Raw genomic sequence first — 24,391 nt, 5'->3', positions numbered from 1 at the left:
TAGACCAGCTATGTTTAGAAGCTAATCAGCGGTGTTGTGACAGTCTCTGCCAGCGACATGCGCAATCCTAATGTTTTCTTTTTGACAAGGAAATGGATTTTGATGGTAATGTAGAATTTTAAAAATAACATCTGTGGGGGTTTTCTGTACTGATTTTTTTGTAAATGTATTATATCCGAAGTTTTTAATTTGATCAAATACTCCCAGTGATCGTTTTCTTTAATCATACTTGCACATGACTGATTCAGCACATGATGGAGTTGATCAACAGTTCAACAAACCATAACGAATTGTGTAACGTTGCATAACATGGGTCATGATGGTACCTGAACCTTAATTCATAATAATTGGATATAGGCTCGTTTATAGAGTTTGGCATTGCATAACATGGTCGGAAAGTGTACCGCCCGTTCCCCCCATTAGTTATCGATCTAAAGAGGGATTTTTTGATGGGGTATATATAGAAAAGTGGGGCATGGGGCCCTAACCCTAACCCTAACCCTAACTCTATCCCTAACCCTAACCCTAACCCTAAACTATTATAAATGATGGGGGGAATGGGTGGAGCTCTTGCCACATGGTCTAAAGACTAAACCACAGGCGTCGGAAGATTTCAGCAGTTGGATGGCGGTGGGGGCACTTGTGTTTAAACCGTTTTTCAGCAGGAGCTGAGGAGGTGTCCGTGCATAAAATCCAAAGCTTTCGCTAAGCCGTAGTTCATCAAGTCCCTCCCACAGTGAACGCTTTTTTTATACTATGCAATTCACTTCTGAAGGACTTTCCTTTGGAAAGTCCAACCTTCACTTCATTGGACACAAACATAGTTGGGTTGTGTTTTTTTTGGGGGGGGGGGGGGGTTCCAAAACACTTTTACTTTTCTTCTTATAAGACTTATGTCAAATGAAACTAAAATTATTTACAAAAGACATTTTCTGTAGGACCGGCCTCAGTGGCATCATGGTTAGGCCATCGGTCTACAGGCTGGTAGGTACTGGGTTCAGATCCCAGTCAAGGCATGGGATTTTAAATCCAGATACTGACTCCAAACCCTGAGTGAGTGCTCCGCAAGGCTCAGTGGGTAGGTGTAAACCACTTGCACTGACCAGTGATCCATAACTGGTTCAACAAAGGCCATGGTTTGTGCTATCTTGCCTGTGGGAAGCGCAAATAAAAGATCCCTTGCTGCTAATCAGAAAGAGTAGCCCATGTAGTGGCGACAGCAGGTTTCCGCTCAAAATCTGTGTGGTCCTTAACCTTATGTCTGACACCATATAACTGTAAATAAAATGTGTTGAGTGCGTCGTTAAATAAAACATTTCTTTCTTTCTTTTTTTCTGTAGGAGGATAAGACGTACTATAGCATTTTATATTCAGGGTGTGGGGGAGACATCCACACTGTCATGTGAAAGGGCAACAAGCAGATCTAAAAATTGGCGGGTAATAAAGATGTTTGATTGTGTGTGCGGCACAACCCCCTGCCCCCCTCTTCCCAGCTATGCAAATGAAACCGACCAAGGGCAGGACTCAAAGATAAAGTGGTTACCACATTAGTATACTCCACAACGAAAGTTTAGCTAATGTTAAAAGACATGGCATACCATTTATAAATTAACCTATTTTTATTAATTAGTATTCACATCTGAAATGTTTACCATTTATAAACAACATAAACTCGTCAACCTTTGCCTTAACACAACAGGAGGACCTGGTTTGAGCCCTTAAGAATTTGTCTCCCACAGCAATTCAGTGTTTCTGTCAGAAAGAAATTTTTGGGTATGGTGCCATGGAATTTAATATTTACAATGTGTGTGCTGAATGCAGCCACAGTCGACAGAAAGAATATGGGTTAATTTTAGGGTTATGGTTAAAGCCGCACACCCTAGTTCCATCCAGCGAAAATAAATTATAATTTGGTTAATCTACAAAGCTGTAACACACTTAGATCACGTTTTTATCAAATGGAGTGAAAAAGCAGGTTTTATATCGATAAATACCATGGGAATCCCCATGTCCCAATTGCTTGAAATAATTTTGAAAGTTAGTATTCTGATGTCACCAGTAGATGTCGCTCGAAGCACAACAATGCCTACGTCACGACAAATTTCACAGACTTGGTGTGCGTTCGTTTCACCTCTCCTGGACATGTTCCAACTGTTCTGTTCTGGTTGTATCCCCTCTCCAGATATCGTAAGACTTAGCAAAATTATTGGTTTTAAGGGTTTGTAACGTTTTGTATTGAGACACTTACTTGTCTGAACTTTATTGTTACTGAAAATGTTCACGAACTGTGAAGAAAAATCTCACAAATGAACAACAACAAATCGGATGTTGATTGCGCGAACCGTGCACGAGAAAACAAACCGAACCAAAATGATAACGGTCACGTGATATACCAACGTCTGTGACATTGAAATGGAAATATCCCCTCTAAAAATAGATTGCACCTCGCTTGCTTTATGTTTTTTTCTCGACAACACGTCTTTTGAAAAAATGCAAAAAATGCATTTCGTGGTTTTACAAACATCAGGATTACCAAAAAGCACTTCAGGTGAATGGAAATGTGTATTCTAAATAATAAAATGTAAGTAAAGTGCAATTTTATTTGTGAAAAATGGGGTTTAATAGCGAAAAACAACGCCGTAATGGTTAACAAATAGCCGTAACTAGGGTGTGTCCCTTTAAGAAAATCATACAGTAATGATAAGAGTTATTCATTTTGTCAAAAGGTTAACTTAAAAAAATAAAATCTGCAAAAAAAATTGGGTATGGCGCCGTACCCATTTTACCCTCTGGCAGAAAGCCTGCAATTTGAAAATAAAATTGCCATGGTTGAAACGGCCCACCAATGGCTATTTAAAGAATGCCCATGGCAACTGAAAACAAAAGAGACTTTTGCAGCAAATAAATAAGACTGAAAAGTTATTTTGGTGTATGTAGACATATTTTAAATGTACTAATGTTATATACTGGCAGCTAATGTACATCAGGTGTAATTATTTTCCATCATTGAGGAGCTCCCAACCTATAGCAATTTATATCTCAACAACGGCAGTCCTTGGTTTTTGAAAATTGTAGGCAAGTGGAAAATCGCACACCTCAATATGCTAAGGCGAGTGAAACATCACTCTCCACAATAAATAAAATAGGCAGTGTAGCTCCGATTGGATTTTGACTAGTACGTCTACAAACTTGTTTATTAAACCGGTATTTTCCGATTTGTTCAAGAAAGAGAAATACCAGTTTAACGACTGCATGGAAGTCACTGCCATGTTTAAAAATTTTATTGTTTTAATAAAAGGACCTTCCTATCAGCTAAATGAGTTATGTTGATTTTTGTAAAAAGTGGAAATAAATATATCCATCTATTTTACGTGCGCCGTTTTTTTAATGTAACATGCACTGTTTTTCACACTCGTCAGATTGAAATTACGTGCGCTGTACGAGCGCGATCGCACCCCCGCACCTAAAAACGCACGGTCTGCAATGGCAATTGCCATCAGTTAAGTTCGAGACCTGTATTTTAAACATAAACTTTTTAATTGGCTGAAACAAAAGGCTTTCTAGTGGAACAATTAATGGTCAACTTGGATCGATTCTAGACCAACCGTGCGCCTTACTGGGCTATGTCCTGATCCATAACAACTAAACTCTGTCGCTGATCTAGTATTGAAGAAGTATGAGAAGTGACTTGTCCCTTCCCAGAATGGCAGAAGAAAGGGAAGAATTAAGTTATGCAATTAAGAAAATGACCACGGCAATTTTACCGTTAATATGTTTGCAACTCTGGGCCCAATTTCACAAAACATCGTAAGCCTAGTTTTGCCATAAACATAAATATACGACTAAACCACAATTCTTATTACTATTATAGTACAACAAATATAGTTAGAAATACACATATATTTCATTATCTTTTGTTCTTAAAATGCTCCATTTTTCGTAATGATTTAATTTTCTTCATAAAATAGATGCCGAACACTTGTAAATGTACGCTCTCGGTATAACTGCTAGTCGCAAACATAAATTTACAATGTTTTGTGACATTGTCCCCTGGATTTACGTTTATGTGCAAAACTAGGCTTACAATGCTTAGTGAAATTGGGCCCTGGATTGTAAGTAAATTTGAATGATGAGTTTATTTGTGGTGTTTGCCAAATGCTGTAAGATTCATTTATACCAGTGGCGGAATTCGTTGACTAACAGTTAACACGCGAATGACACATGCACAATCAAGAACAATAGGGTTGTAAGTGAATGATGATTTATCATATCCAGCGTAGTCAGTCTGGACTGATGTGCCAGCTAGTTCAATCTTTATCTTTTGATTACCATATATTACATCAAAGTGTCAGAATATATTTAATGTGATATATATAGAATTAATAATTTTCTTTAATAACACTGAGGTTTGAAAATTGGCAGTTGCCTGGTCGCCCGTTGTGACCTTTGTTGGCTAAGGTCGACTAAGAATTTTATAAAGATAGTCCGTTGGGCAACCATTGATTTAGGGGAAAAAAGTTAAGTGTAAATTAAAAAAAACTATTATTATCTAATTACCATGAAACTGCATAGGTTAAATCGTCTTTTCTGATACAGGTTTTAAGGCAATTGATGGAACATCCAAGCTAATCTGAATGACAAAACCGTAATAAATGACCAGGGCCGTAACTCTGCACAGTGCAGTCGAATAGGCTAATGGCACAATAGTGGATGATTCTGTGGATCTCTGTCTAGTGCCTCATCTGTAGCAGGTCAGCCACTCCTGAGGAAATCCCCAAATTCATGATTACTAATAACTTTATGAATTACAATTTGATATTTTCCAGCTACATTCACATATGAGAGTGGCCCACTTCAGTATGAGGAATTCCCAAGAACAGATGAGCCATTGCATATTCTGGGAGAACGATACAGCACACTTTATGGTATATGGTTATATATATCTAAAATAATGTTTGAACACATATCATATGCATTATACTTTTTATTTCATAGAATATATTCACATAATAATATAATATTGTAAAAAAAATAAAGAAAAAATGTCTAACATGAAATGATTTTGATATCTTTGCATAAATTATATGTATATAGAGAATAACTAGATTTATTGCCCCCAGAACATAGGCAGTGAACAGGTTGGGGAGCCGTGGTCACTGCCTTACCAAGTACATATTTAAACAATAGTATCTAAACAAAATATGCTATTTAAATATGTTATAACTAGTTAATGACGTCGGACATCTGCTTTATCCTGTGAAGGTAAGAATGAGAAATTCTGCGAGGCTCTACCGAGCATAATTTCTCTTTCGGCCTGAACAGGATAAAGCAGATATCTGACATCATTAACTAGTTATTATCTTTATCATGCAGACCATTAAAATTAAAGGGAGAAGCTATTATTTATGTTATTTCAGCCACATTGTACGGTGACCTAGAGGTCAAAAGACTTTGCTTTATCCGTTATCATATTCTGTCAGTAGAAATGGTGGTTGCAGGATAAAGTAATGTTTATGGGCACAAATATGGAGTGTTGGGTCCATGTACGTGTGTACCTGTTAGTAGTGTTGTATTTGGTTAAAAAGCATTCGTTTGCATTATGTGCTTGTTGCCTGTATGGTCCATTGAACTTGTGTTTTACTGGAGTTTGTTACTGTTTCAGACCTGGACGACTTGAAACTTGATATTCTTTCACGGCTATGGTTCACGTACAGAAAAAACTTCCCACCTATAGGTGAGTTGTGTATGTGGCACAGAACATAGGAACAACATTATTATTTTCTAAACCGTTGATTCAGCAGTATATTGCTGTCAATATGTCACGTAGACCCATTAACAAAAACACCATTCTTCTGTACATACTGCACATTCATTCATTCATCTGATGGTAATGGCCATAATATGTTCTAGCTCTTGTTATTTAATCGAGTAATTACATATATTCACAGTGTTTGTACCAGAAAGAAATTTTTTAGTTTTAGCATGGTGCTGTGAAATAGAATATTTACAATGTGTGTGCTGAATGGAACTGCAGTGGATAGGGGATATGGGAGGCCTCCCCAAGAAAGAAAATGGGTTAGGGTTAGGAAAATCATACAGTAATGATTAGAGTAATTCATTTTGTCAAAACGTCGACTTAAAAAAATAAAATCTGCAAAACAATTTAGGGAACGGGCCATACCCATTTTACCCTCTGACAGAAACCCTGATTCAATTGGTGTTGCTCATACAGGCATGTAGTGTTGTCATGATGAATGATGCTGTGCTGTGATTAATAATGGGTTATATTTTATGAACAATATTACATGGTATTTTGTGATTAATGTTTGCATTGTCACTTATGATTAATACTATATGGTATTCTATTTAATTATTAAATTTACATAGTATTTTATGATTAAAATTATATAGAATTTTATTATTAAAATTGCGTAGTATTTTACAATTAATATTATATCATATATTATGATATATTATATTACATGGTATTTTAAAAAACATTTTGATCATTAATATTATGCCTGGCCATTTTTCCAACACCATATAACTGTACATAAAATGTGTTGAGTGCGTCGTTAAATAAAACATTTCCTTCCTTACATGCCATATTTTAATTACTGTAAACTGGGGGGGGGGGGTGGGGGAGCATGTAAACTATATATATATTGCATCATTTTGGCCCAACCTCAAGTGGCAGAATTTATATGCATGCATTATTTTTCAAGGTTAGGATGTGTTTAAATAATTGTTGGTCACGGCGAAAATTATACGTGGCAAACATGCATTAAGGTGCATATTTGCGTAAAAAAAAATAGTCGCAATATTAAATGTGTTTATCAGGGATGGGAATTCTCTTCGGATGACCTGTTTTCCTCTCGTGGAACATTGCGTTTCCGCGTATTTTAATCGTCCTTTCCTCCAAAATGTGTCAGATGGCACAGATTTTAACCTAGGATTTCAATAATTTCTGGGACCCCTCTAGATTTCCTCTTTTTTATAGTTCACAACTTCTCACCCCTGGTTTATAGTACAATACTATTTTAAATTTAATGTGTATTATTTTCCCGACAGGTGGCAGTGGTCCTTCGTCAGACCAGGGATGGGGCTGTATGCTGAGATGTGGCCAGATGATGTTGGCGCAGTCTCTCTTGCTGAGACATCTAAACCGAGGTAAACACTTGATTCCATTCACATGCTTGTGTTCTCAGATTTACAAGGCTCAAAGTTCGTTTTGTGGAGTGGGAAGTAAATATTTGCTTCTTAGAGTTCAAGATGGATGCAAATGTTAGAAATTAGTCGAAGACAGACGTAGATATTAAAACAGTGCTTATGATTTGGAAATTGATGGCAAGCAATGAACTACACCTCAAATTTGTTGGAGATTATTTGCTCTCGGTGTCTACATCAAAAGAAAACAACGACATGGTATTGTTGTTAGATTTATCTCTCTAAAGTTCATTATTTTTGTGTATTTTTCAAATTTTTATGTTATTTTAGATCAGTTATTGTTGATTAAAATTAGGCAAAAAATTTAAATTAAGTTACGGGCATTTGTGGCCAGCTGTCCAGTATTTATGTGCATTATTCCCAATAATAGTGGCTTTCTGACCAGAATTAAAAAAAAAAAAACGAACTCCGATTCATATCCCAATATATGGTGATTTTCGTTGTTGGCAAAATGATCAAATTTATTATCAAATTAGCTGTCACAATCAGCTATCGATCCCTGAAAATGACTGTGACGTGCCGCCAATGTTGTCAAGCGAAAATACTTTCAAGCCATTTTACAGTGAAAAATCTCATTTTAAAGACGCAGGAAGCTAAGTTGTCTTTTGTTTCCTGTTACTAAATCGTTTCCGGTGAGTGTCGTGTGTAAAACGGTGGGAAGTATGAATTGGGGAATGCACTGCATACAGTGTACAGTATGTTGACTCACGTAGGGCGAAATATCTCGCCTGCAGTAGTTAGAAGGTTAAAGCAATTTAAAACAAAGAAGTGAAATACATGCACCTACGAAGGGAACGAGATGTCAGTAATGTTGAGTAAATAAATTATCAATATTCACATGTGATGACGTCAAACAGTAAGGACTATATAAGATTTATATTATGGCTTGTGAAAATCAAGAATTCTTGATATTTATTATCCATATGGTTCAACATAACCGAGTTAATAATAACCATACGAAGCACACATGTAATAATAAGTGTAATGTCGTAATTTTGGGAAGCGACGTCATAACATGACGTTGCTTCTCCAGTTCTAACTCAGACAGTGTATTTGAAATATGACGTCATTTCGTTGTCTCCTTCTAGTTGTGGCAGAAACATTTTGAGTTGGGTCTTGTTATTTATAAAGAAAACAATAATAATAATATGGATAAGAAAGAAATTATTACACTCGTGTGCGAGTCGTACTGATTTTACGAAACAAGTGTCAGGATTTTTGTATTGCCCTGAGCGAAAGCTTTATTATACAAACAAGCTCGTATAATAATTTCTATATCTGAAACACTGCTTGTAGAATTGGTTAACAGAAAAGATTTGTGCACTTTAGAGTGACATTTTTTCCCCTCCCCATCATGCCAAACTAGATTGATGCAAACGAAATACATTCTTACAATGGTGGTGGAGGGTTTCCTATATCTCGTTATCTTGACTAGGTATCATAATACCGGCCTCGGTGGCGTCGTGGTTAGGCCATCGGTCTATGGGCTGGTAGGTACTGGGTTCGGATCCCAGTCTAGGCATGGGATTTTTAATCCAGATACCGACTCCAAACCCTGAGTGAGTGCTCCGCAAGGCTCAATGGCTAGGTGTAAACCACTTGCACTGACCAGTGATCGATAACTGGTTCAACAAAGGCTATGGTATGTGCTATCCTGCCTGTGGGGAGCACAAATAAAAGATCCCTTGCTGCCTGTCGTAAAAGAGTAGCCTATGTGGCGACAGTGGGTTTCCTCTATAAAAAAAACGGTGTCAGAATGACCATATGTTTGACATCCAATAGCCGATGATAAGATTAAAAATCAATGTGCTCTAGTGGCGTCGTTAAATAAAACAAACTTTACTTTAGGTGTCATAGTTACCCTAAGTTTGTTTATAGTGTTTTTGTGTTTTTATCCTTGACAGAGTGGCGGTGGGACAAACACAGCAACAGCAGCAGCTACTGGAAGGTTCTGAGGATGTTCCAGGACAAGAAGAGCAGTGTCTACTCCATACACCAGATTGGTGAGTTTTAAATTTGTGTCATATTAACACAGTATCTGCTCCATAAAACAGATTGGTGAGCTTTAATTTGTGTCATATACACAGTATCTGCTCCATAAAACAGATTGGTGAGCTTTAATTTGTGTCATATACACAGCATCTACTCCAAAAACTAGATTGGTGAGCTTTAATTTGTGTCGTATACACAGCTATATTTTAATTTGTGTCTACTACCATACATCAGATTGGTGAACTATATTTTAATTTGTGTCGTATACACAGAGCTACTCCATACATCAGATTGGTGTTTATATTTTACACATACACGTCTACTCCAAACATCAGATTGGTGAGCTTTATATTTTAATTTGTGTCGTATACACAGTGTCTACTCCTACATCAGATTGGTGAGCACCTATATTTTAATTTGTGTCGAGTGCAGATTGGTGAGCTTCTATATTTTAATTTTTGTGTCTACTCCATCGTATACTCCATACACAGATTGGTGAGCTTCTATATTTTAATTTGTGTCGTATACACAGTGTCTACTCCATACATCAGATTGGTGAGCTTCGTATACACAGTATCTACTCCATACATATATTTTAATTTGTGTCGTATACACAGTGTCTACTCCATACACACATTGGTGAGTCTATATTTTAATTTGTGTCTACCAGTGTCTACTCCATACACTGGTGAGCTTCTATATTTTAATTTGTGTCGTATACACAGTGTCTATATTTTAATTTGTGTCGTATACACAGTATCTACTCCATACACCAGATTGGTGAGCTTCTATATTTTAATTTGTGTCGTATACACAGTGTCTACTCCATACACCAAACTGGTGAGCTTCTATATTTTAGTTTGTGTCGTATACACAGCGTCTACTCCATACACCAAACTGGTGAGCTTCTATATTTTAGTTTGTGTCGTATACACAGCGTCTACTCCATACACCAAACTGGTGAGCTTCTATATTTTAGTTTGTGTCGTATACACAGCGTCTACTCCATACACCAAACTGGTGAGCTTCTATATTTTAGTTTGTGTCGTATACACAGCGTCTACTCCATACACCAAACTGGTGAGCTTCTATATTTTAGTTTGTGTCATATACACAGCGTCTACTCCATACACCAAACTGGTGAGCTTCTATATTTTAGTTTGTGTCGTATACACAGCGTCTACTCCATACACCAAACTGGTGAGCTTCTATATTTTAGTTTGTGTCGTATACACAGCGTCTACTCCATACACCAAACTGGTGAGCTTCTATATTTTAAGGGGCAGGACGTAGCCCAGTGGTAAAGCACTCACGTAATCCACAGTCGGTCTAAGATTGATCCCCGTCAGTGGGGCATTTCTCATTCCAGTCAGTGCACCACAACTGGTATATCAAATGCTTGTGGTATGTGCTATCCTGTCTGTGAGATGATGTATATAAAAGATCCCTTGCTACTAATGGAAAAATTACCAAACGTTTGACATCCAATAGTCGGTGATTAGTAAATCCATGTGCTCTAGTGGTGGTGGTGGTGTTAAACAAAGCAAACTGTAACATTCCAGATTAGATCAGCTTGTTTCTAGAGAAGTGCCAGCATGATGCTCTCAAGAAATATTTTCCATGTTGTATGCAATACAGTGATAGAAATAAGCAGAATGTTTCACTTGTCCAAATAGTTTGTTTTATTCAAGTACAAGGACGATGTTTTTCATTGCTCAAAATGAAATTTGATTAACATTTTCACTTGTCCACTGGACAACCACCGAGGTACATTTTGTTTGTCCGAGCAGATTTTCACTGTCAGGACAAACGGACAAGTGCTTATTTCGAACACTGTAATATATAAGTACTGTACAATTTTAGGACAAGGTGTTATCCAATATACTTGAAGGTATGGCTTTCAAAACATTCAGGATGTGTGTGTGTGTGTAAGCATTTATATATATATATATATATATTGGGAGGGATGGATCTGATCCCTCAAAACTGGTGATTAAACGTTGTGCTGGGGTGTCATTACATATCCTTTCCTATTACTTTCAGCATCAATGGGAGAGTCAGAAGGTAAAGCAGTGGGACAGTGGTTCGGACCAAACACAGTTGCTCAAGTTTTAAAGTACGTTAAAAGTGTTCCAACAAAACAATTCACAGCAACTTGATAATGCTATCTTGAAATTTGTGGGACTTTTATTGTATACTATTATTATATAGTTTCTAACTTGATTTAACAGATTAGTATTATGGTTTATGCTAGAGTGATTATTAAAACCTGTTGGGTTGGAATTAGAAACAGCCCAACAAAGCAGTGATTGATTCTGTTAATGTTTAAAAGAACATATGAAAGCATATACTTATTGTCTGTCTAAAAATTATTTTCCTGGATATTAGTTTAAAAAAATAAACAACCACCTTATTCCACCACTCCCCCCCCCCCCCCCAAAAAAAAAGAAGAAAAAAAGCACCCAAACAACAGCAAAAAAACAAACATTAAATTAGAAATACAAATAATGATTAAAAAAAAAAAAAAAAAAAAAAAACCTTTTAATTTGATATGCAATAAATTTGTCATATATACATTATAATGTTACAGGAATATTTAACAAAGATTTAATCCCATTGGCTGCTGGGATGTTCGAACCAGACTACTACCTGTAGGGGAATATGCATTTGTGTTGAGGACAGGTGAAGAGGAAAAGAAATTAACTTTTTTATGTTTTAATCTGGCAGCAGTGATGGCTTTGGCATTTTCATTGGTACAGGAAAATGGCCGTTTACGATGATTGGAGCTCAATGGTTATTCACGTTGCCATGGACAACACAGTTATAGAAGAAGACATCAGTAAGTTACAGTTACTCTGAGGGGGGTGGGTGTGTTTCACATTCGGCAAGTTGGGATGTAAATTGATTTACAGTTACTCTAGACATCTGGGCCCTGTTCCAGAAGCGATCTTAGCCCTAAGATCACCTTAAGTATATAACGACTGTGGAATGAGGCCCTGATTCAATAACTTATAGAGATCCTGTTCCATAAATTGTGATAAAATGTTTTTAGGGACCCTTGCTTATTAATAAAACTTTTAATGACATCACAATGCATGCATTTTGTATGGCATTGCCATGATGTTAAACAATCTCGAACTGTATTAGAATCTCAATTCTAGACTCCCCGGCCTCAGTGGTTTAGTGGTTAACTGTTAAGCCATCGGTCTTGAGGCTGGTAGGTACTGGGTTCGCATTCGGGTGCCGGCTCCCACCCAGAGCTAATTTATCGACTCACTGGGGAGGTGTAAGGCAACTACACTGACTTCTCTCTCACTAACTACTAACCAACAGTCAGCTCAGATAGCTGAGTTCTGTCCAGCGCAGCATGCTTGAACATTAGTGAGATAGAAGGACAAAAAAGGTATGCATGAAATAGTATAGACCGTAAAGGTTTTATAAGCGCTGGGCCTGTTAGTCTGAGTGTGGAGGTGCAAGGCACAGATGCTGTTGTGCTGGGTGGTGGGATTTATCTCCGTTGGTTGTGTGCTCACCTGAGGTGCTTGCGTCGCAGGATCGACCCACCTCTGTGGATCCATTCAACTCAGGGCTAGCTCTGGCACTCGCAAAATTCGCCAGTTGAGAATTTTAAAACAAATTGGCGAATTTTATTTTTAAAAATTACATGTAATAATTGATATTTTGTTAGAAAATAACTCAGTTTCTGCAATTTTGAAGTTTTATAGATAATTTGGTGAAATTGTTTGATCACTTAAAGCTAGCTACATCCCCCCCCCCCCCCCAAAAAAAAAAAACCTGGTCAAAGGCTGTGGTATGTGCTTTTCTGTCTGTGGGAAAGTGCATATAAAAGATCCCTTGCTACATTAGGAAAAATGTGGCAGGTTTTCCTGATGACTTCGTGTCAGAATTACCAAATGTTTGACATCCAATAGCAGATGAATTAATTAATCAATGAGCTCTAGTGGTGTCGTTAAACAAAACAAACTTTTAACTTCCTATTGTGCTGATTCAATATTTCAAAAGAATATAGTGACAAGCATAATAAGACAATGGAGGAAACGAATCCACCATAATAATACAAAAGAATATAGTGACAAGCATAATAAGACAATGGAGGAAACGAATCCACCATAATAATACAAAAGTATCACGAAAAAACTATAAATTTTGACTCCAAAATATAGAGACAAATAAAACATGTCCGAACCAGAGAGCAAAAAGAAGGAAGTTGAAGTCACATGACTGGAACTACAGGGAGCATACAGTAAAGAATTTTAGGCCATCCCATTGGCTGTTGGAATGTTTGGACCAGACCACTTGCGTGTGTGGGGGGGGGGGGGGGGGGTGCACTTGTTGAGAACAGGTAATTTATCTATAAAAGAGAAAACACTCCAACTTTACTCCACAGGTTTTTTAAAATTATTCTCTCTATTTCCAGGACAGTTATGCAAATGTCACCAGGAAAATGGCGTCGACCCGTGTATAGACATGAACAACCCGGAGTGCAATGTGTTCCCGCGGAGTGATTCCAACGATGGTGTAAAGGACTGTGTGAAAAGTGACAAACCAAAGTCTATAGACCCCAGTGTGTGGAAACCCTTGTTACTGATCATCCCCCTTAGACTCGGATTAACCGACATCAACCCAGTGTATTTTGACAGCTTAAAGGTATGTCTACTTTTGCCTATGCTGGGCACAATATTTCATGAGAACCATTGTTCTGTTCACGTGTCGGTTTACGCAGCTTTAGAATACCAAGAACCGGCTATCGGATATGTGGTGGACAATTTATTTCTAAAATCAAAAAGTACCATTATATCAGTAATAAAAGTGAAAATTGGTTTATATTTTTCAACCACCAGTGTAGCACAGAACCGTAGTTCAAGTGTTTTAAGATTAGGTAGGCCAAACTCATCAGTTATGAGAACTATGTTCACATGACCGAATAATCAGGTTTCTTAAGTAAAACTCATGTGAACTGACTTCCGGTTACTTAAGATTTTGAAATATTGTTTCCTGCTATGTTGGGGGTTTTTTTTTTGGGGGGGAGGGTTTAATGACACTGGTAAAAATACATTTTAACTGGACCTTTTTTTAAATATTTGTTTTTTAAAATATAAAACATGAATTAAGATGAACATCTATGGATGCAAATATCTATGATACCGAATAAGCTGGATTTATAAGGGGGCAAAAGGGGCAATTGCCTCGGGCCCCCCAGACTAAGGACTTCCTTTATAAAAAATGTTTAATAATTATAAAATTAGTAAAGAAATATTATTTGTCATTTAATTTAATTTCTGTGTTGAGGGGCTCCTGAACCTGAAGTGCTCCGGCCCCCCAAAGTCTAAATCCGGCTCTGATTGTAGGTGGGAGGTTTAATTCTGTGGAACTCTTGCTTAAAAGAGAACTATTGTCCGAATCAAATTGTTAACAACTACGAAAAATTACTCTTCTACCTTTAATTGCCGTTAGATTTCCTCCAAAGTTTGTCCAGACACAAATCTTGAAAAAACCATTACAATGACACAGATTCCACATACCAGATGATAACCATGTCACCTATATCGACTTCGCTGAGAGCGCATAGGTAAAAAAGCATGTAATTTTGTATCAGCTGCCATTTTGACTTTTTATGGAATATTCTTCAAGAGGGGTGAAAGGATAGGACTTAATCTAACAACGTCATAACATGTTATGATATAAAAGCAAACGTGATGATGTCATATTATTATTTTTTAATTATTATTATTATTGTAATGATACCACTAGAGATCATCGATTTCATATTAATTGTGTCACATACTTTGGAGGCTTTCACCCCTCTTGAAGAGTATTCCAAAAACAAGCAACATGGCAGACGGCAGAAAACTGCATGTATTTTTCCCTATGCAGTCTCAGCAAAGACAATATCGGCGACATCGTTGCAGTCTCGTGTGTGGAATCTGTATATTTGTAGTGGTTTTTTTGCGATTTGTGTCTGAACAAACTTTGGAGGAAATCTAACGGCAATTAAAGGTAGGAGAGTTAGTTTTTGTAGTTGTTAACAATTTGGTTCGGACAATAGATTGTCACAGTGACTGTATTTTTTCTCCAGGAGATAAAATAGTTACAAATAAAAATAAGTATTTCTCATTGTATAATATTATAGTGATTATGTTGTACAACAGTTAATTTGATGTATTTTTACTTGTTTTGTTTCAGGCATGCCTGAGTGTCAAGCAGTCAGTTGGTATCATTGGTGGCAAACCCAACCATGCTCACTGGTTTATAGGACATCTAGGTATTGCTAACACAGTGAAACCCCCCTAAACTGCACACGCTCAGGACCAAGTAAAGTGTCCAGTTTTAAGGGGTATGCGGTTTAGAGAGGTTCTCTTTTGTACTGATATTTTGTAATGAAAAACATCTGGTTTTGAGAGAATTCCAGTTTACAGAGGGTCCGGATTTGAGAGAATTCCAGTTTCCAGAGAGTCCGGTTTTGAGAGAATTCTGGTTTACAGAAAGTCTGGTTTTGAGAGAATTCTGGTTTACAGAGAGTCTGGTTTTGAGAGAATTCCAGTTTAAAGAGAGTCTGGTGTTGAGAGAATTCTGGTTTACAGAGAGTCTGGTTTTGAGAGAATTCTGGTTTACAGAGAGTCTGGTTTTGAGAGAATTCCGGTTTACAGAGGGTCCGGTTTTGAGAGAATTCTGGTTTACAGAGGGTCCGGTTTTGAGAGGTTTCACTGTATATAATTTTGTATTTCACACTGGTATGTAAAATTTTAGAGTATTGATAAAAAGCAGTAAGCATCAATGAAAGTTAAAAAGTTTGTTTTGTTTAGTGACACCACTAGAGCACATTGATTGATTAATCATCGTCTATTGGGTGTCAAACATTTGGTAATTTTGATGTATAATCTTGGAAATCCGCTACATTTTTTCCATTAACATTGAGGAATCTTTTATATACACCATCCGACAAACAGGATAGCACATACCACAGCCTTTGTTATACCAGTCGTGGTGCACTGGCTTGAATAAGATATAAAGCATCAATGAAGACTGGCATCAGTCTCCCAACTCAAAAATATACATTTTAGGAGCAGACATCACATTTGAGAAAATTACCTCATTTTCTGAGGTCTAACAAAGGATAACATTAAGTTTTTTGGTGACATCGTCCAATGAGAATAGAGTAAATCATTCAACGGTGGTAAGTTTGTAATTATATTGTGATGTAGGGTGACAGAGTAGAACATTTGGCGGACTAGCAAATGTAGATGGGTACAGGTCAAGCAGTTTAGTGAGATATTTTCCAATTATTATTGTAGCTTCCTTCTTTTTTCTTCACTCTAGTGGTTCGGACATCTTTTTTTCTTTCTCTGTCTTAATCTAAGCTTTTTCTCTTGGTTTAATTGCAGGTGAAGAGTTGGTTTACCTCGACCCTCACACGACCCAGCTGACGGTTGACCTGAACGAGACCCCCGATGATGACACCTTCCACTGTCCGTACCCGGGACGCATGAAGATCCACCAGCTAGACCCGTCTGTGGCCGTGGTAACAACCAATTATTCAACACTGTGTTATTTTGTTTGCTTTGTACCTGTGATCCATCTGTGGCTGTAGTACAACCAATTATTCAGCACTGTGTTATTTTGTTTACTTTGTACCTGTGACCCATCTGTGGCTGTGGTAACAAGCAGTTATTCAACACTGTGTTATTTTGTTTGCTTTGTACCTGTGATCCATCTATGGCTGTGTCAAAATGAGTTATTCAATGCTCTGTGCCATTTTGTTTGTTTTTTCTTTTCAACATCACCTGTCCTCATAACTAGTGCATATTCCCTACGGTTAGTAGACTGGTCCGAACATCCCAACAGCCAATGGGATGGGCTAAATTCTTCTGCTGTGTACCCCTTCCTGTTCCGGTCACGTGACTGTAACTTCCTTCTTTTTCCTTCACATCTTATGGTTCGGACGTTCTTATTTTCTCTCCATCGTAATCTGAGCCATCTGGTTATTTTACTATGGTTATTGCAACAATTATGTCTGTAACGCATTCTAAAATGTTGTTACTTTATTATTGTACAATTATTTTGGTTGTAATCACTTTCTTTAAAGTGTTGTGTGAACATTTTAATTTTCCTGTGTGCTGGTTAAGAGCGTACTCAGTTAATTTGCTAAGAGAGAGAGAGTTTTAGGGTTAGGGAGAGATTGTGTTAGAGTTAGGGAGGGAGAGAGTGTTAGAGAGAGAGAGAGTGTTGGGGTTAGGGAGAGATTGTGTTAGGGTTAGGGAGTTAGAGGGTTAGAGAGAGAGAGAGTGTTAGGGTTAGGGAGAGAGTGAGTGTTAGAGTTAGGGAGGGAGAGAGTGTTAGAGAGAGAGAGAGTGTTAGGGTTAGGGAGAGAGAGGGTTAGAGAGAGTGTTAGGGTTAGGGAGAGAGTGAGTGTTAGAGTTAGGGAGGGAGAGAGTGTTAGAGAGAGAGAGAGTGTTAGGGTTAGGGAGAGAGAGGGTTAGAGAGAGAGAAAGGGTTAGGGAGAGATTGTGTTAGAGTTAGGGAGGGAGAGAGTGTTAGGGTTAGGGAGAGAGAGGGTTAGAGAGAGAGAGAGGGTTAGGGAGAGAGTGAGAGAAGGGGGTGAGAGAGCGAAAGAGAACCTACTGTTGCCACATTGGCTAATTCATTTGAAAAGTAGAAAGATATCTTTTATATGAAAGTTAGACAGGCTAGTACATACGAGGGAAAGATAGAGGAAAACACAGAAAGAGAGATAGTGTGTGTCTGTGTGTGTGTTCACTTGGGATATTTACTTAAAGAATTTTAAACTTATAAACTTTTAAACTTGTATTTTCCACAGCTCTTTACACTATTTTTTTGGATGAAGTTGTAAAGAATTTTTATTCTGATGTGAATCATTGCTCCCCTCTGACTATTGTGTTTTTTTATTTCGAATTGTCATTAAACCATTCATTTGCTTGTTCATTAATGCATTCCACTCATCCATTCATTCATTCACTCATTTTTAACTACATACATTTCCAGGGTTTTTTCTGTGGCAGAGAACAAGATTTTAATGACCTGTGTTTGACGTTTCGTAAGCTGATCATCAAATCGAGCAAGACGCCGATGTTTGAGTTACACCATTACCGACCACACGACTGGCCGTCATTAGAGGTACAGAGAGAACGAAACGTCTCCGTCAATTCAGGTAATCACGTCACGCTTTCGCCGTATCACCTAATGTTCTTGTCTAAAATTACAGCATCGTTTGCATTGTTTATCGGTCACCTCAGGGAAATTATGTCTCACCTTCGCTGTGACAACTGGTGTTCTTGTCCTAAAATTACAGCAGTATTTCTATTTTTGTTGATGTTGACGTTGCAGAATATTCTTAAATTTAATTATTTAAACAACAATTTACAGTGAACAAAGTGACAAGTGTCATTATAAACCAATGTGTAATGAATCCTAGCCCAATGTGCATGGTGGTAGCGTTCATAAATGCTCCAAAATCACACTGGAACAAATTTGGATTTAGCCAATTTCCTGATAGGCCTATATAGAGTATTTAATTGAACTTTATTAAAATGTGGTTGAGTTAAAGGGACATTCCTGAGTTTGCTGCATTGTAAGATGTTTCCGACTAATAAAATATTTCTACGATTAAACTTGCATATTAAATATATTTTCTTGTTAAGAATATCAGTGTCTGTATATTCAATGTGTTTCTGGTCATCTTAATATTTGTAAGAAGCCCAAACTGGATTTTGTCTTCAAATAATTTCGTATATACAAAAAAAAACATTTTTTAGGAAATAAAATGAAATTTAACCTAATACAAATATTATAACGATCAGAAACTCATTTAATATTCAGCCGCTAATACTTTATGCAGAAAAATATATTTGATATTTAATTACAGTCATTAAAAAGTCTCTGTTAGTCGATAATTTCTTAAAAATTGCAGGAAACTCAGGAATGTCCCTTTAAGGAACATTTTATCAGCCAAAGACTAAATGTTCTAGCCACTTTTCATATAAATTAGCATTAATTTGGTTAATTTGGCAGTGGACAGGGTCAGCCCTGGGTAGTCCGTTTTCCAAACGCGAATGAAACTTTTGACTGCTGAGTTAAGAAATATAATCACCAGTCTGAGGGGCGACCTCCTTTTCTGTTTCAGAGGTTGTAATAAAAAAAGACATCTTGACATGTTTTGGGTTTACTGGATGGTCAGTGAAAGAAATAGCAGAATTTTTCACTAGTGCATCTAGAAATCTACTTGTCCACCAATGTTTCACTTGTCGCCAAAAATTGTTTGTTTTATTTATTAAGTACAAGTACCGTATCTTTGATTGCACAAAATGAAACTGCATTGAACGTTTTCACTTGTCCACTGGACAACCATTGAGGTACATTTTGTTACTCCAAGCAGATTGTTACTTGTCAGGACAAATGGCTTATTTCGAACGCTGATGGTCATTTGAAGTGAAATTTTTGAAAGGACAGACCCTAGTTTTTAAACACTGCAGCATATTTTTCACTATTAAAGCCGTTTATGATCACTGAAATCAAACATTACTTATATTTTATTCTTTAGATTATCCATTTCCGTAGAACCGAAGTGTTTCTGGTCATGCTGTTGTTTCTACTACCACAAAATGAATTTTTCATATTTTTAAAAACGCTTGTGCGTCTGAGAGAAGTAGGGTTATTTATTCGAGTTCTAGTTAATTTTTAAAGATGTTTCTCAGTTTTAACATCACAGACTTAACTTACACTCTGCTGTAACTTTATCCAAATGTGTTTGCAGGTTTGTAGATTAACTAAACTTAGTGTAAATTTTTACGAGTTGACTAGGCTCTGCGCCTTTAATATAATATAATTATGACACTGTATTGTAGGGTGACAGAGTAGTAGAAACTTTGGCGGACTAGCGAATGTAGATTGGTACTGATCAGTCAGATGAGTGAGCTGTTTTCCATTTCTCCACAGCTGCTCATACATGTAGCTCTTAATTAAACAGGTTTTTTTACCAGATATTCCTTATATATTATACTTTACAAAATTAATTTGGGGGGGGGGGGGGGGGGGGGGGGGCAACAGACATTTGCGTGTGTTGTATAATGTTAGCAAGTTTTGATTGCAAATGATATCGAAATGTTTAGGGGCGGGACATAGCCCAGTGGTAAAGTGTTTGCTTGATGCACGGTCAGTCTAGGATCGATCCCCGTCGGTGGACCTATTGGGTTATTTCTTGTTCCAGCCAGTACTCCACAACTGATATAACAAAGGCTGTGGTATGTACTATCCTGTCTGTGGGATGGTGCATACATGTATAAAAGATCCCATGCTGCTAATCGAAAAGAGTAGCTTATGAAGTGGCGACAGCGGGTTTCCTCTCTCAATATCTGTGTGGTCCTTAACCATGTGTCCGACGCCATATAACCGCAAATAAAATGTGTTGAGTGTGTCGTTAAACAAAACATCTCCTTCTTCGAAACGTTTAAGTACAATGTACATTTTGACCAGTGATGCATGCCAAAATTATACTTATACTGTGAGTTTTTCATATTTGGTACCATATAAATGAATGAATGAATGTTTAACGACACCCCAGCACGAAAAACATTGGTACCATATATACATGTAAGATTTTTTTTGGAAAATATCTGTTGGCTCTTAATTAATTTTGTTGTTTATATAAATGGAATATTTGCCAGGGCTCCCCCTGTCCATTACTAATTTAGCCAATTGCTATGTTTTTTTATATATACAAAGTGGCTACAAAACTTAGTGTTTGGCTAATAAACCTTTCCTTATATTAACCATAGTTTAATCAAATATTTAGCCAATTGATAATTATTTTTTATGCAAAGTGGCTACAAAACTTAGTGTATGGCTAACAAACTTTTCCTTATATTTACCATATTTTAATAATTTTCAATGAAATAGTCTACGTATCTAAAAATTGGCTTAAACCACATTTCGTACCAGTGTGGACCCTGATTTACTAGGAGAACTGTTTAATAATCATTACATTATTAATGTTACAGCCATCGTTCATAAGGCTGGCAGGTACAGGGTTCGCAGCCAGTACCGGCTCCCACCCAGAGCGAGTTTTAATGACTCTGTGGGTAGGTGTAAGACCACTACACCGACTTCTCTCTCACTAACAACTAACCCACTGTCCTGGGCCCCATTCCACAAAGCAATCTTAGCTCTAAGATCAACTTAAGTGCATAGGGTAGCTACATGTATGTGCCTAAGGTCATCTTAGGGCTAAGATCGCTTCGTGGAACGGGGGCCCTGGACAGACAGCCCAGATAGCTGAGGTGCACTGGCGTCAGAAGCGTGGAGGAGGAGGTGGAGCATTGCCCCTCCACTATTCTTGATCCAGTAGCAGCAGCGATGGTTTATATATGAAGAGTTACGGTGCAAAACACGATACATCCATTTTACATTTTCAGTAAAAATGGGTTTTTTAATTGGCGTATGTCGCGTTTTAATAAACAAAAATGGGATTTACCCAATACAATTTCATAAGGATCAATCACGTTTTGCAGCAAATCAGCGGGCCTACGATTAGCCCTTACTAACATACAATAATGGCTTTAACTAAAAACTAGAAAGAAAATGATTTATAACGCGTTTTGCACCTGAACTCTTCATATATATATTTATATATGTGTGTGTGTGTGTGCCCCCCTCCCTTTCTGGCACCATCTTACGCCACTGAGGTGTCCAGGACAGTGTGCTTGAACCTTAATTTGATTATAAGCATGAAAATAAGTTGAAGAAGAATAATGTTAAAAATCCTCTTTTTTTTCAGAGTTTGCTGATTTGGGTGCGGTCGGAGGCACAAATTACGACAGTGAAGAGGAGTTTGAGTTGTTGTAGCAGACGTTTCATGCCTGTGTTGTGGAAGATACCTGATGACTTGACAGCATAATGGTTGTCATGAGAAACTGTGATTATTCAAGTGATGGCATACTGTCATAATTGAAACGATGTGCAAGTACATACAAACCATAATGTATCATTATAATACTCATTCTTCAGCACTATGCATGTTTTAGAGCATTCATAAAAAAAAAACACACACACAAAAAAAACCCATATAATAATATGGTTTAGAGTACCATAATTTTAGCAGATTTTTGGTGATTATTTTATTTATTTTAATTTTTAAAATTATTTTAATACAGCTGAAAACTAAGAACAAAATATTTAAAAGAAAAGTATGGAAGTAAAAAGTAAGTATGTTAGGGTATTTTTATAAGGGAATACATGGGGTGGGGGGGGGTTTCACATTAAAAGTCTTATGTGGTATAATGGGGGCTGAAATACATGTATCAGTACTGTGGGTTTGACTGCCTGTAACATGGTTATAACTTCCTCATATTGTGGATGAGAGTTTTTGGTTGCTGTTAGTATTTGCTGTTACTAATTCTTTTCATCATTGTACTTTTAAAATTAGCTTAATTCTTCGGGGAGTCATGATGAATATATATTTTGTTTCAATTGCAAAAAATAAATACTGATGGACCAAACATGACAAATGGGGTGTTGGATGACAGTAATTCATTTTAAATATTTTATATATGTGTTGATATAATGTAATCAGTCTTGAAATAGAGAATTGTATTATCCATATGGCCTTGGGTAGTCGGACAGTAAGGCTCGAATCGTAAACCAGGGTTCTTTTTGGTCATGGAATTCCTGGAAAGTTATGGAATTCCTGGAAAGTTGAATTCCTGGAAATTCGTGGAATTCCTGGAAAGACCTGAAATTCCTGAAAAGCCATGGAATATGCCTGGTAAATAAGTGTATGAAATCTGTAGAGTGATGTTAGCATATTCATGTAATGTGTGTGCAATTAAAACTGCATGTGCACACATCTAAAACGTTACTGTTTAATTGTTTTTAAAGGTGCAAACAGCAAATAAAATTGGTGCGGGTGGGTTTTTTTTTGCTGATCCTTTGTGAAAAACGATTGGATATCATAGCTGAAACGCTTTCTGTTCAGTGTAGCATGAACAGTTAAACCATGCGAAGAAGTTAGATCAGTTTTTACATGAACAGGGTATAAGGTACTATAACACTTCACAGTAGATCACAGATATTTGAAGCGGGATAAATTGAATATCGGTTTGCTGCTTAAAGATATTCGCCATAGCACTTTCAGGTTGAATAGTGGACATTAATTTTTCTAACTTCTGGACCCAGGACGTAGCCCAGTGGTAAAGCCCTCGTCTGATGCACAGTCAGTCTAGGATCAATCCCCGTTGGTGGGCCCATTGGGCTATTTCTCATTCCAGCCAGTGCATCACTACTGGTATATCAAAAACCGTAGTATGTGCTGTTCTGTTTGTAGGATGGTGCATGCAAAAGATCCCTTGTTACTAGTGGAAAAAATGTAGTGGGTTTCTTCTCTAAGACTATATGTCATAATTACCAAATGTTTGACATCCAGTATCCGATGATTAATAAATCATTGTGCTCTAGTAGTGTTGTTAAACAACACAAACTTTAACTTTCTAAATTCCACATATTAAGGCTAATAATATGTACATACATTGGTGATTTCATAAACCCCCACCCCCGCCCACCTTTGTGAAATATAATGAAAATTTACAATACAAAAACAGTCCACCAACCAAATGAGAAATGTATAAAAGCCTCCATCCGACCTTTCCCAGTTTCCTGTCCTGGATGGAGAAGCCGGCAAAAGTCGACACCTGCGCCCATGACAGGCATGTGCTACAACAGCTTGTGAATATGCACGTTAAACTCTACCTACTACCTACCTAGCTACCTACCTACCTGGGTCCCGTTTCACGAAGCGATCTTAGCCCTAAGATTACCTTAGGCGCATAGCTACCCTATGCACTTAAGTTGATCTTAGGGCTAAGATCGCTTCATGAGACAGGGCCCTGTACCTTTCCCAATTTCCTGCTTCTGCCTTTGATACATTCTAAGTGTTTGACTGAACGGTGTAACCGTTGGCACTATTCTTCAAATTCCACCAGTCAAACAAAATTGGAACAGAAGCCCTATCTCCAATTATCTTTAGAGCACTGCATAAATTGCATAAATATGCGCTGCACTCTATGAACGTGCATACACTTAACGTCTGCCATCTTTGATTCTGCTCATACACCCTTCAGATCAGGAATTGTCTGAATCCAGTCGG

At 37.3% G+C, this 24,391-nt stretch overlaps 1 protein-coding gene across 1 annotated transcript; it reads left to right on the top strand.

Annotated features, from left to right (window-relative positions):
- Nucleotides 1-60: 60 nt before the first annotated feature.
- LOC121367475 (cysteine protease ATG4B-like) lies at nt 61-23,515 on the top strand. The gene is made up of 12 exons (XM_041491669.1): nt 61-105; nt 4,827-4,925; nt 5,663-5,734; nt 7,072-7,170; nt 9,132-9,230; nt 11,263-11,335; nt 11,979-12,058; nt 13,658-13,887; nt 15,424-15,502; nt 16,623-16,759; nt 18,241-18,406; nt 22,028-23,515. The coding sequence occupies exons 1-12, from the start codon at nt 93-95 to the stop codon at nt 22,093-22,095; spliced, it is 1,215 nt and encodes a 404-aa protein (XP_041347603.1). The 5' UTR covers nt 61-92; the 3' UTR covers nt 22,096-23,515.
- Nucleotides 23,516-24,391: the final 876 nt, after the last annotated feature.

The sequence above is a fragment of the Gigantopelta aegis genome, chromosome 1 (genome assembly GCF_016097555.1).
Source record: "Gigantopelta aegis isolate Gae_Host chromosome 1, Gae_host_genome, whole genome shotgun sequence".
NCBI lineage: Eukaryota > Metazoa > Mollusca > Gastropoda > Neomphalida > Peltospiridae > Gigantopelta > Gigantopelta aegis.
Note: the sequence above shows the minus strand (reverse complement) of the source record. Positions and strands in the feature narration are given on the sequence as shown.